This window comes from Vombatus ursinus, unplaced genomic scaffold (assembly GCF_900497805.2).
Source record: "Vombatus ursinus unplaced genomic scaffold, bare-nosed wombat genome assembly UNPS02014811.1, whole genome shotgun sequence".
Classification (NCBI taxonomy): domain Eukaryota; kingdom Metazoa; phylum Chordata; class Mammalia; order Diprotodontia; family Vombatidae; genus Vombatus; species Vombatus ursinus.
In genome coordinates, this window is record NW_020954589.1 from 13,725,681 (window position 1) to 13,740,331 (window position 14,651).

Here is a 14,651-nt window from a genome sequence, read left to right on the forward strand (position 1 = left end):
TGTACTATCTATTTAACAAATTTATTTTTAAAAATAGAATATAAAAAGATTATATTTGTAAACCTTAAGGAGATTTTAAAATGCCTGCTATTATTGTGATAATGATGAAGATCTTTCTTTTCTCATCTCCCTCATCATCTCCTCTTCTTGCTCCTGCTTCCTAGGTGGGTAACCCCTAACTCAGCCCTTAGCCCTCCACATTCCTCTTCCTCTACATCCATTCTCCGTAATGACTGCCAATGACTCTATATTTTCCACCTGTGACTCCAACCTCTCTCTTGCCTTCTTAACAGGACATCTCCAAGTGCACACCCCACAGTTACTTCAGACTCATTAAATTGAAAACTCAACTCCTCATCTCCACTACCGAGCTCCTCACAGAATCAGTATGTTTAGAGATGAGTATATTTTACCCTGCCCTTTCACAACTTGGCAACGTGATCCGGTGGAATCATGGGATGTGAATTCAAATCCTGACTCTGCTACTTACTTACCTGTGTGACCCTGGACAAGTAATTGAATTTCTTTGGGTTCCCTTTTCCTCATCGGTAAAATGAGGGGAGGGGGGTGGACTGGATGACCTCTAATGTCCCTTCCAACTCAACCTGTGTTGCTATGAATTTCCTCACTTCTGTTAAAGGCACACCTCTAATGTCCCTAACCCCACCCCTCAAGCTCAAAACCTTAGGAGAAGGACCATGGGGGTATCAGACTGCAAACCAAGCAGTAGCAGAGTACTATACTGAAGTCAAAAGAAGAACTCACTTGTATATAGCGCTTTATGATTTACATAGCACTTTCCTGAAAAGTACCTTCTAAGGTGGGTAGTATAAAGTAGTACACTGAGGTGCAGTGGATAGAACATTGGACCTGGTGTTAGGAAGGCCTGAATTCAAATTCAGCCTGAGGTACCTACTAGCTCTGTGACCCTGGGCAGGTCACTTAATTTCCATTTGACTCAGTTTCCTTATCTGTAAAATGGGGATAATAATAGCACCTGCTTCACATAATTGTTGTGAGAACCTGGAATAAGGCAGACTTGAGTTGGAATCTAGCCTCAGATACTGTCTATCTGTGTGATGTAGGCAAGTCACTTAACCTATGCCTGCCTCAGTTTCTTCAGCTGAAAAATGAAGATAATTCTTCATACCTTTCACCCAAGGTGAGGATCAAATTAGATAATATTTATAAAGCATTTAGCACAGTGTTGGCACATAGCAGGTAACTATGTAAATGCTAGCTATGACGATGATGATAATGATGGTGACTCTTCCTATGTGACAGAGGGGAACACAATTGTCTCCCTTGCTAGAATGCAAGCCCCTTGAGAGGGACTGTTTTTGCTTTGTTGCTGTATCCCCAATGCTTAGAACAATATCTGGCACATAGTATGTGCTCAATAAATACTTGTGGATTGATCTCAGTTGTCCATGGCCATATAGTTAATCAGCAGGTTCAAAACCAGCTCTTCTGATGCTGAGTCCTACAATCTCTGAAAGACACACCCAAAAGAGCAGGGAAGGATGCAGAAGGTCTGGCCAAAAGATGCGGCCATCATTGACCTTTGAGCCATTGCTCGGGCCTTTAATGCTGAACTGGACATTCCACAGGCATCTCAAACTGAATATGTTCACTACCCTTCCCCCTACACCCTTCCCTCCTCTGAAATTCCTCATCACCACCAAGGGCACCACTTACCCGTGTTCCCAATTTCCCTGTTGCAGCAAGTAGAGAGCTAGACCTGGAGTCAGGAAAACCTGAGTTCAAATCCAACCTCAAGAGCACTCAGCGTTACAGGTGATTAGAGCTAAAAGGGCCCTTACAATCACCTAGTCCAATGCCCTCATTTCACAGATGAGAAAACTGAGGCCCAAGGAAATTCATCACCCATAAGATTTAAAGAGAATCCAGCACGTCTTTTAGAGCTAAGAAAAGTGAGGCCCAGAAAGAGAATGGAACTTGGGTATACCCCAATGGACTGGCTGCCCAACAGAACAGGCCATCTGCCCGAAAGCGAGGCTCTGGGTCTTGGAGGGCAGCTCAGAGCAGTTTCTTCTGTCTGGGCAGGATTGTCACAGTTCTTCCCAATGGGGAAACAAACAAGGTCACACAATGGTCTATAGGAAATTCCATAGGATCATAAATCTATACATGGAAGGAAATTAGAGGCCAACTAGATCTGCCCCCTGATTTTATAAGTAAAGGACTGCCCTTTGAATGCTGTGGCTCTACCTTTTTGGAGGCTACTTATGTTTCAGGTGGGGGAGTTGACCCATAGCGCCCCTTCCATCACTAAGCTTCTACAATTTCTAAGATTCCAGAATTTCTGGGTCTGAGAATGGGTTCTGGTCAGATGGTTGAATAATAAGCAAGAACACCACTGAGTAGTTTATGACTCCCAAAGCACACCCACACATTGTCTCCTGTGATTCGTCACAAGAATGAGCTCTACTGTTTACTAGCTATACGACCCCAGGCAAATCACTTTACATCCATGGGCCTCAGTTTCTTCATCTGTAAAATGAGGGAGTTGGATTAATTGTGTGACCCTGGGCAAGTCATTTAACCTCTATCTGCCTCAGTTTCCTCAACTGAAAAAGGGAGATAATAATAGCATCTACCTTCCAAGGAATCAAATGAGATGACATTGCAAAATGCTTGTTTAGCACAGTACTGGTCTCTTGTGCTAAAGCAGGGGCTTAATAAATGCTTGTTTCTCCTATTTACAGTTTAAAAGCATTTTGTATTCATCAGCTCTGTGAGGGAATTAGCAGAAGGGGGATACAGTGGGAGGAGGACAATTCAAATTTGACCTCTGTCACTGCATGTATAGACTTGAGCAAAATTGTTTAACTTCTTTAGGACCCTGTTTCCCCCTCTAAGATTCCTTCCAGCTACAGAACTATGATCCTACGATTTAGCCAAGATTTTTTAGACTAGGCTATAAACTTCTTGAGGGCAGGGACAGCTTTATTTTGTCTCTGTATCTTCAGTGCCTGACACATGGTAGGCACTTTAAATTAAATCAAGCTATGGGGGCAACTAGATGGTGCAGTAGATAGAGCGCTGGCCCTGGATTCAGGAAGACCTGAGTTCAAATCTGGCCTCAGACACTTGACACTTAATAGCTGTGTGACTGTGGGCAAGTCACTTTATCCCATTGCCTGGCAAATAAAAGAAATTTAAATTAAATTGAGCTAAAACATTAATGCTAGAACTAGAACCTGGACATTATGGGTTCTTTGTCAAGCATTCTTATGGCTGCACCCACTTGGAGTGAACCAAAATTCTGACCTTAACTCTGACCCAAATACTAGATAGAATAAGTACTACTGAGTTTAGTAAAATAAATTGGGTAAATGTAAACTGGCAAGCATCTTTTCTACTGGCTGGAAGGCTGGAAGAGTGAGGTAGACATCGACCTCAGGACCCCAAACTTCGTGGGCATGTGGCATCATGCAAAAAAGATTGGACTTGGAATTAGGTGACCAGAAATCAAGTGGAACCTCCACCATTTACTAGGCTTTGGGGAGGGCCTTAATCTTTCAGACACTCTTTTCCCATCTGTAAAATGGATACAATGTTCATAGGGACTTTCAGAAGTTATTTAGTCTAATTCTCTCATTTTACAGAAGGGGAAACTGAGTCCCGAAGAAATTAAACAATTTTGCTCAAGTCTACACAGGAAGGGACAGAGGTCAAATTTGAATTGTCCTCTTCTCACTGTATCAAGTTGCCTTTCCCTTCTGGTACCTCCTTCATGGAGCTGATGGGCACGAAGTGCTTTTAAATTACAAAGGAATAGGAGGAACAAGCATTTATTAAGTCCCTACTTTAGCCGAAGAGACCAGTATGGTGCTAAGCAAACACAAATAAAAGCAAAAATAAAAAGTACACAGCAGAGAACAAAGGAAAACTTAGAAGGAAGCACAGAAAAGCAGAGCAGCTTTGAAAACTGTGTAGTATTTATTACACATTTTTTTTGAAAGTAAACAATCTGAAATGGAAATTCATGGTTTTATATTGAATCCTCTCTTGATACTATGCTGTGTACATGAAAATGGTTGAGTTTTGTTGTTTTTTTTTGTCTTTTTGTATTGAAGTTCAGAATGAATAAAAAATTTAAAATTAAAAAAAAAACCAAGCATTTTGCAATAATATTTCTTTTGAACCTTTGGGAGGTAGATGCTATTATTATCCCCATTTTTTAGTTGAGGAAACTGAGGCAGGTAGAGGTTAAGTGACTTTCCCAGGGTCATACAACTAGCATCTGAGGACAGATTTAGACTCAGGTCTTCCTGACTTCAGGCTCAAGGCTCCATCCACCGCACCACCTAGATGTCTCTGGGACTTGATAGAGGTTGTTTTTTGTGGGTAAGAATTGAATTCCCTTTCAACTCACAGGTCCTGAGATCCTCTGCTCACTACCACGAAAGCCTCCTTTTCCTCCGCTACAGACCTTGGGCCCCAAGGCCCAGACCAAAGAGTTGGAATTATAACTCAACCATGATTCACTGTGTGATATTCTGCAGGTCACTTCCCCTCTCTGGGACTCAGTCCTCCCCTGTAAGATGAGGAGGTGTAAAACGAGGTCTAGGCAAAGGTCCTTTCCAGCCTTAACAGCCAGTCTATGGTTCTGTGCAGTTGAGCCCATAGGACCAAGGCCAGATCATGGAGCTCAGACTTGAGGCAGCAGCATGACATCCTGGAAAGATTGTTGAATTTAGAGTCTGAAGACTTTATTAAAAACCCTGGTTCTGTCACTTCCTATCCTTAGGAAAATTACTTACCCTCTCTGGGCCTTAGTTTACCGACCTGTAAAGTGAGCAGATTGGACTAGGAGACTTCTATGATCCAATGCAATAGGACCAGATTTCAGCCATTCCAAAATGGAAGCCAGATGACCATTTGCAGGGAGTCTTGTAAAAGGAATTCCTGTTCATGTATGGGTTGGTTTCTGATAGTTTCTGATTGAACTCTAAGATTCTGTAAGTCTTACATATGTCTTATATATTGAGATGTGTACATAACATTTCCCCAGATAGAGCATAAGAGTCTTGAGGGCAGAGACTGATTCATTTTTGTCTTTGTAGGAAGTGTAGCAGATATAGGTGGCGCCGTAGTGCACGGAGTGCTAGGCCAGGAGTCAGGAAGACTCATCTTGAGTTTAAATCCAGGCTCAGACACTTAGCAGCTTGCTGTGTGACCTTGGGCAAGTCACTTAATCCTGTTTGCCTCAGTTTCCTCATTTGTAAAATGAACTTGGAGAAGGAAATGGCAAACCACTCCAGTATCTTTGCCAAGAAAGCCCCAAATGGGGACACAAAAAGTCGTAGATGATTGAAACAAATGAACAATAACAACAAAGGCAGATAGAGAGCTGGCCTCAAAGGAAGGAAGACCTGGGTGCAAGTCCCATCTCTGACATAAACTGGCTGCGTGACGCTGAACAAGTCGAGTCACCTGAACACTCAGTGCTTTAGGTAACTCTCTAAGATTAGAAGGCGCTAACAACCTGCACTGGTAGTGATTCCTCCCAAAGGAGTCTGATATACTAAGGAAACTATAGCGCAATACCCCCTATCTACTCCCAGTGGGCACTTAATGAATACTTGGTGATTCATGATTGGTTGATTCCTTCTCTGTTCCTCCTTCCTCTTCCTCTCTGGCATCCCTTGGTGGCAGGGCAATGCCTGTCAGGACAGGTAACTTGGAGAAGGCTCTCATCTCTGATTTTGTTGGCTCTGAGACACCAAGGCCTTGGTCAAGCAGCCAAGGAGCGCTTATTAAGCGCTTACTCTGTGCAAAGTACTGAAGGTATAAAGAAAGGCAAAAACCTAGGCCCTGCCCTGAAGGAGCTTATATTCCAGAGGGTCCTTGTGGTTTAGGAGGGGATGGAAATTCCCCATTTGGAGCTAAGTTAGCCCAAGTTGTCCAGCAGGCCTCAGTGTGGGCCCCTGGCTTTTCCGGATGACCCCTCCCTTGGAGAGGCAGTTTACCCCAACTGTATCAATATGGGAGGGCGGTCCGCAATGGAGAGGGGGAGGACGGAACGGAGATGGTTGAGTAGTGGAAACAGAGGGAAAGGGAAGGGTCAGAAAGAAGTTGGAAGACCCTGGGCTTGGGAGAGAGATCCGCGGCTCACCAATCCAAGTCACATCACCTGGTTGGGTAGGGGGATGGAGGGAGAAGGGGAGCATTGCTAAGCTCACCGGTCGTAGTCCCCGTTGCAGAGGGCCCTCACAGGGATGGAGAAAGTTTGCCACACGGGATTTAGAGTGTTCTTCATGACTTCTGTCTTGTGACAGATGGTGAACCTAACGAGATGAAGGGGGAGAGGTCCGGAACGTCAAGATACACAGAGCATGCCTCCCCCAAGCACTCCCAGTCCGGCCCCTCCTATCAGCCCTCCACCCCACTCAGGGCCATCCCCAAGGGCCCTGCTCCATCCATGCCTCTCTCCAGCCCATCCATAAAGTGGGAACCGTTCCTCCATGTGGGTGGACCGGGAAAAAGGAACAAGGTGCGGGGCTAAAAAGTCAGGATCGGGGAGGGAGGGAGCGAGCGGACTGTTTCCTCCCTGAGCCAAGGGAGACCACATCCCTGTGCATGTCGCAGTTGGAAAGGTCACACGTGCATTTCCATGTGATCTGCCCGGGCCCACACAGACTGCCACTTATTCTTAGGAAATTTCCCAGTCAAAATGTCATGACTGTCATCACATCTCACCATTACTTTTCTCTGTATCTATCACCCACCCACTCAAGTGTGCAGCTGAAAAGGAAGGGTGGAGGGAGGGCTGACCCCCAGGGTCAGCGGCAAGACTGAAAAATAGAAATTCCCAGTTCTATTAGAGCAGGTCCGGGGTAAGGAAAATCATAGGATTTGGGACTGAAAGGGAACTTGGAGACCCTCTAATCCACCACACACACACACACACACACACACACACACACACACACACACACTTTTTACAGATGGAAACTGAGGCCCTGAGGGAAAAATCGGTTTGTCTGTGGTCATATAGGTAGCTAAGCTGAATAGGATTTGAATCTGGGTCTTTTGACTCCAAATAGAGTGCTCCTTTTAAAAGTGTTGTTCTCAGTCATGCTGGATTCTTCATGACCCTGTTTGAGGGTTTCTTGACAAAGACACTGGAGTGGTTTGCCATTTCCTCCTCCAGCTCATTTTACAGAAGAGGAAACTGAGGGAAACAGGGTTGAGTGACTTGCCCAAGGTCACACAGCTAGCAAGTGTCTGAGGCTAGATTTGAACTCAAAAAGAGGAGTCTTCCTCATTCCAGGCCCAGTGCTCTATCCACTGCACCTAAATGGCCTCTCAGTATCCTTCCAACTCTCGATTCTATACTCGCTGTCCCATTGGAGGTCTTTAAGAAAGGCTAGACAACCCACAAACCCTTGTCAGATATGTTCTAGTGAAGATTCCTTTTGTATCTGGGGCAGACTAGATGAGTAGCTCCCATTTTGTGGTTCTCTAATACCTGTTTTATGCTTAAAAAAAAAAAATGTAATGGCTCCGTAAGCAGTAAATAAATGTAAAGATTATTATGAGAAGGGGCAGCTAGGTGGCGCAGTGGATAGAGCACCGGCCCTGGATTCAGGAGGACCTGAGTCCAAATCTGGCCTCAGACACATAACACGTACTAGCTGTGTGACCCTGGGCAAGTCACTTATCCCACTACCTAGCCAAAAAAAAAAAATTATGAGAAGCATATTAAATTACCCTGGGAGTTCACAACATATTTTATGGCTCTTGAAAGGGATTGTGAGAATAAAAAACATTGGGAACCACTGGACTAGACTAATGGTCTCTGAGGTTCTTTTCAACTCACAATCAATCTTTTCTTCAGGCTGTATTTGTGATTTCATGGATATAGAGAAAAATCCCTCCCCCACTACAGATCTCACCAGTTCTGCAACTCATACTTTTAGAAACTTCTCAAGCACAAGGAGAGGTTGACGTGTCCAGGGCCACACAGCCACTATGTTTTAGAGGCAGAATTCAAACCCAAGTCCTCCTGACTCTCTGTTCACCAGCCTTGCCTCTCTGCCTGATGGAAGCTCTATGCTTCTCCTCAGTTCTCATCCATCACAGTCTCTCTGTAGCCTTTGATGCTCTAAAGTCATTTGGTCCTTCTTGAAACTGTCCCTGGTCCAAGGGTTTGTTCTGTCTTTCCATTCCACCTCTCTACCTGCTTGTTTCCCTTGCTGCTTTATTCTCCGCTCTTCTCCCCACCTGATAACAAAGGGTTATCACAAGCCCGAGGCTTTCTGTCCTCCTTCTACCCCTCTCTCCCTCTACCACCAGCTCATAGGCTTTTGCAGTTCCACCTACCACCTGTAGAGGGATGGCTACCAACCTACATCTTTAGCACTCTACCTTCTCCTTAGCCCTAAACCTTTTAAAGGTCCCCTCCAGCTCTGGGGTGCCATGATTTTGTGATTTCCAGCAGCCTGAATAATTACCTTTGCTTGGATTTCCTACACTTTGACTGCTTTGAACTTTGGGTATTAAAAAATAAACTGTTCAGGAATGATTAAACAAACATGAATAGTCTGGAATGTTATTGGAATTGATGGACAGTCGATGAGGAATTCAGAAAAGCCTGGGAAGACATATGAACTGATGCAAAATTGAAAGGAGTAGAAGAAGGAAAACAGCATGCACGATGACTACAACAACGTAAATGGAAAGAACAGCAAAAGAAACAGAATGCTGTAAATTCTAAATTCCAAGTTTGGCCCAGGAGAATAATGAAAAAGCGTTTCTCCCTCCATTCTTTGCAGAAGTGGGGCACCATGGGTGTGGAACATTGTATGTACTGTCAGACTCAGGAAATGGCTTAGTTAGTTTTGCTGAACTGCTTCCCCCCCCCCTTTCTTTTTTATTTTATTTATTTATTTTGTCACAAAGAATAATTCAGTGAGTAGGTTGGGGAGAAGATGGGACATATCCCAACATGAAAGTGATATAAAAAACAAAAGGCATCAATAAAAAAATTTTAAAGTAAACTTCCTCTCTTTGCGCATGAATTTTCCATCACTATCAACAACACTACATATGAGGCCCCTCAGTCTCAAGCACTTGGAAAGCCTCTCCCTCCTTTAGCCTCTCCATTCATTCCATCACCAAGTCCTTCCTGAGTGGCGCTCTCTCTCTCTATCTCTCTCTCTTTCTCCCCCCTCTTTCTCTCTTCTCTTTCTCCTCTATCTTTCTCCCCTCTCACTCTCCTCTCTCTCTGCCTCTCCCCCCCTCCCCCCTCCCCTCTCTCTCTTTTCCTCTCTCTCTTCTCTGTCTCTCTCTCTCTCTCTTTCTCTTTCTCTCTCTCTTTCTCTTTCTCTCTCTCTTTCTCCCCCTTTCCACCACTCTCCACCACCCTTATCTAGGCCTTCATCACATCACGCCTGGATTGCTGCAACAGCCTCCTACCTGCTCTCTCCCTGTCACGAGTCCCTCCCCCCTCCAATCCATCCTACACACGCTGTCAGAATAATCTTCCTCAAATGCTGTTTTCATCCTGTCACTCCTATGCCTGAGATCCCACAGTGGTTCTCCACACTTGGCTAGGCAGTATGTACCAGTGGGCCAGGCGGGCCTTGCCTTCTGGGCATTGACATGCCACCTCCCTGGGGCCCCCCAGACCTATGCCTAAACACGAGTCTACCTGACTTTTACATCATTTTCATTATGGGTACAAACAGAATTTTTGCACATTGAACAATATCTTAAAACCACTTTGGTATTTTTTTCTCTGCAAATTCAAGTCAACAAGAATTATTTAAAGGAATCCTACAGTGAATTCCTTTGGTGAACCAAAGAATCCTTTTGTAATGCAAATAGTCACCCACTAGTTTCACTGTTTTTGGAAGTTCAGATTTTAAAATTGGCTTTTTTATCTTTTAAAGTGAAACACACCTGGGCTCCCCCTACACAGAAGCATAGAATTTTCAGCTGAGAAGGACATTAGACATGGGCCCCTTTTTAATAATAATGATAAAAGCTAGAATTTATATGGCACTTTAAAGTTTGCAAGACTAATTCATTTGATCCTCACCAACAACCCTCTGCAGTTATTATCCCATTTTACAGATGGGGAAACTGAGGCTGAGAGAAGTTAAGTGACTTACCCAAGTTCTCATAGGTAGTAAGTATCTGAGACAGGATTTGAACTCAGGCCTTCCTGACTCCAAGCCCAGCACTGTACCACCTAGCTGCCTGTTCTAGTCAAACTCAAGGAGCAGCAGTTAGGTGTAGCGAGGGGTGGAAGGTGGGGGGCTACTGAATATTACAATGAAAATAACATTGGATTTGGAATCCAAGGACCTGGGTTTGAATCCAAGTTTTACCACTTACTACTTGTGTGACCAAGTACGTCACTTAACATCTCTGGGCTTCTCAGATTTTTATGTATATAATGAAAGGGTTGAACTTGATTGAAAGACTTCAGAGGGTCTTTCCAAATCCAATTCTATGATCTTATGATTAGAATGTAAGCTCCTTGAGGGCAGGGACTGTCTTTTCCTATTTTTTGTACCCTCAGCACTTGGCATAATGCCTGGCACATAATATGCACTTAATAAATGTTCATTGATTGATTCTTTCCTTCCTTTCCCCGCTCTTGGCTTTGGCACTGTCTCCCTATTCCTTCTACACAGCCCTTAGTTTCTCTCCTAAGGTTTCATCCATCTTGTAGTGCAGTGGAGAGAGTACAGGGCCTGGAGTCAGTAATACTCATCTTTCTCAGTTCAAATCTGGCCTCAGATATCTACTCACTGTGTGACCCTGGGCAAGTCACTTAACCCTGTCCGCCTCAGTTCCCTCATCTACAAAATGAGCTGGAGAAGGAAATGGCAAAACACTCCTGGATCTTTGCCAAGAAAACCCCAAATAGGGCCATGAAGGGTCGGACGCTACTGGGCCCATCCCAGGGGCGAAGGAGATGGGCATAAATGGGGAAGGAAGCTGAGAAGAAACTCACGTTCCGTCCTCGTTGCTTCTGTAGAACACCAGGAAGGGGTCAGATTTACCGAAGAAATCTTTCTTGTCCAGTTTATTGGCACAGAACTGCATTGTGGCAACATCCTGTAGGGAAAAAAAGGAAGCTATCAGAGAGTTAGAGAGAGAGGAGTAAGGATCTGGCCCATTCTCTGGAGGAAAAATTGCCAGGGCCCTGGAGAAAGCAGACCTTCCAGAAACTACAACAGAGCCCAAGATTCACCAGTGTCACTGACAAAGGACACATTCAATTTTTTTTTCCAAAGTGTTAACTTTGCTTGAGGTTACACAGGAATCAAATAGCTCTCTGGGCCTCAGTTTCCTCATCTGTAAAACAGGATTGGCTTTTAAGAATTTTAAGGGGGCAGCTAGATGGTGCAGCAAAGACCTGACTTCAAATTCAACCTCAGACACTTGACACTTACTAGCTGTGTGACCTTGGTCAAGTCACTTAACCCTGATTGCCTAGCAAAAACAAAAGAAAAAAAGAACTTTAAGGTCCCTTCCCATTTTTATATTCTCTGATTTTAAGATTTATTCAACTGAAAAGAACTGTGTAATTTTTTTATCTGAATGTGAAATCTGTTTGTTTCTTTGGTAAATATTATTTCTATTGCATTATCCAGTAAGTGTTTGGGCTTTATTGGGTTTTTTTTTTTTTTGGTTGATTGGTTTCATGTCAAATTTAAATATGTTACAGGCTAGCATGAGTAGTGGATAGGATTCCAGGGTTCCGGACTGGCCCCTACTGAGGTAGAGGCGAAGGGTCCAAAGGTAGGAGTAGGGATTTGGAAGATCATGATTGGAAGTAAGAGACTGTGGAACAGAAGTGGGGGTGAAGAGGACAGGAAGAGCCTGGCCCTAATGGAGATGGGTGGGAATGAGTGGGAATATTCAAAGGAGTTGATGAACAACTTGGACCTCTTTCTATCTCTCACTTCTCTTTTCTTTCTTTTTTTTTTTTTTGATTAGGCAATCAGGGTTAAGTGACTTGCCCAAGGTCACACAGCTAGTATCAAGTGTCTGAGGCCAGATTTGAACTCAGGTCCTTCTGACTCCCAGGCTGAAGCTTTATCCACTGCACCACCTGGTTGCCCCTACCTCTCACTTCTCAGCAAACACTTCCCCAATAGCCAGTTGCCCGCAGGTGCTCAAAGTAGACATGGAAACACAAAGCAACCCTGTCCTTGACCCCAAAGAGCTTATATTCTACTAAAATGGAACTGAACAGAATGCCATAGATTCCCAGAACTCTAGAACTGGGCAAGATTTCACGTCCATCTCTCCTGCCTAGACCTAGACTCTCTTCTCTCAATAGGAAACTCGAGTTATTATCATCTCATGCTTAACAGAGAAGACATCTCCTGGTGGGGGGGAGCTAGCCTGCCTGCGAGACATTTCCTGATGAGGATAATAAAAGCTGACATTTATATAGTGCTTCGCATACATTATCTCATTGGTTGTTCACAACAATCCCTTGACGCAGGAACTACAGGCATTTCCCCCCCCCCATCCCATGATTTAAAGATGAGGAAACTGAGGATCAGAGAGGTAAGTAAGAAAGCTGCTGAGGTGAAATTTGAACCCATATCTTTTTTTGTTTGCTTTTTATTAATTTTGAACTTAAATTTTTAAAATTTAATTTATTTTTTTCATTACATTTTAAGTTCCATACTGTCTCTCTTCCTTCCTCCCCACCCTGCACTAGAGAAGGCCACCATTTAACACAGATTTATAAATGTATGTAAAACCATACTATGCATAGTTCTATTTATCAGTTCTTTCACTGAAGATGGATAGCAACTTCATAGTTGATTTGTAGTTGATTTGAGTATTTACAACACTCAGAATAGCTCAGTCATTCACAGTTACTCTTCAAAAAATATTGCTGTTACTATATACAACATTCTCTTGGTTTTGCTGATTTCAATCTTCATTATTTCATGCAAATTTTCCCTGTTTTTTTTTCTAAAATCGACCTGCTCATCATTTCTTACAGCACAGTAGCAGTCCATCATAATCACATACAACAACTTGTTCAGCCATTCCCCTATTGATAAGCATCCCCTCAAATTCTACCACAAAGAGAGCTGCTATAAATATTTTAGAAACTATGGGTTATTTTCCTTTTCACCTGGGATAACCTTAGGATACAGATCTAATAGAGGTATCTCCTGGTCAAAGGACATACACAGTTTTATAACTCTTTGTGCATGATTCCAGATTGTTCCAAAATGGTTGGATCAGTTCATAATTTCACCAACAATGTATTAGTGTCCCAATTTTTCCCATATCTCATATCTTCTTGATAACTACAAGTTCAGCACTCCATGCATTCTGCCAACATGATCTCTGTACTCTAACACATACCTGGGCTATATCCCACCGAGCTGCCAAGTGGAAAACAGTAACTTGGTCCAATGGTATGCTGGTTAATGGTTAACCAGTTCTCAAAAAAAAAGTACACTAGACCCACAAATTTAATCTGTATTATTAACATGTTCTTCATTGCTTTCTTAAGTCTAAACAATCAACAAAACAATAAATCATGTCCTGATTTCTAGTGTTTTTAAATGCACACAAGAAAAATTTAACAACCAGCTCCAGAGCCTGTTAGAGCTGACTCTAACATACCCGTGACTGGCTCCCTTCTATGGAGTCCTACTATGGTTCTGACATTACTGACACTGACTTGAGCAACATGTTGGTATAATAGAGAGAGCCCTGGGCTGGGGGCTCAGGAGGCTCAGGTTCTAGCTTTGCCACTTACTTTAGGTGGGTCCCTCCCCACCTTCTAGGTCTCAGTCTGCAAAAGGAAGGGTTGTGTTAAATGGCATCTAAAGTTGTAGGATTTCATGACTATGTAGGACTATGACGTGGTAATTAGTAAGCGACACCAGCTTCATGAGATCTTCTCTGATTCCTCCAGGGTAAGGCTTAAGATTCCCTCACTATATGTTTTTTGTCTGAATCCTGTATGTAAATATCTGATACCATGTGGCACACTACCACCCTACTGCCCCCAGCAGAATGGAAGCTCTTTGAGGGCAGGGACCGTGCCTCCCTCGATGCCTCCCTGAATTGTCTGCATGCCGTAAGAGCCTGATAAATGTTTGTCAAATGTTGGATGAACACTGCGAGATCAAATGCAGAAAAGTGCTTTATCAGCTGTGAAGTTCCATACATTGACCTCAGAGGTCCCTTCCAGCTCTGCGGTTTGTAAATGTGCATTATCATTCTTGTTACCTAGCCAGCTCAGCCATCTGGAACACAGCTGGAATCCAAGGAGCACAGGGATGGAAAGACTCAGAGCACGTGCATTAAAGTTCATGCACCTTGAGTGGGAAGCAAAATACAGAGCTGTATTTTAGCATTTGTATTGGAGGAGGGGTTGCTGCAGACAGGAATACCAACAGCGGTAAGGAGTGACAGCTGACGGCCTTCCAGGAAGGAAGGGGACAAAAAATCTACTCAAAGCAGCCACAGTTATGCACAAAACCTGGGAAGCTGGGGTCATTTAAATAAGGTGAGTGGACAACAGACATTGGCAACTTAACCAAAACTAAGGGCATGCCAATGCAGTAATTAATCTTCCTAATAATGACCTTACTCACTGAGGAAAGGCTAGATTAAAT

At 43.5% G+C, this 14,651-nt stretch overlaps 1 protein-coding gene across 1 annotated transcript in view; it reads right to left on the bottom strand.

Moving 5' to 3' along the window:
* The window catches only part of CPNE5 (copine 5), a 170,956-nt gene that overhangs the window by 76,013 nt on the left and 80,292 nt on the right, over nt 1-14,651 (bottom strand). Inside the window, exons 7-8 of the mRNA XM_027876615.1 lie at nt 11,000-11,103; nt 6,213-6,317 (exon numbers count right to left, since the gene is read on the bottom strand). Of these exons, the coding sequence (XP_027732416.1) occupies nt 6,213-6,317; nt 11,000-11,103 (209 nt within the window). The remainder of the gene's footprint in view (nt 1-6,212; nt 6,318-10,999; nt 11,104-14,651) is intronic.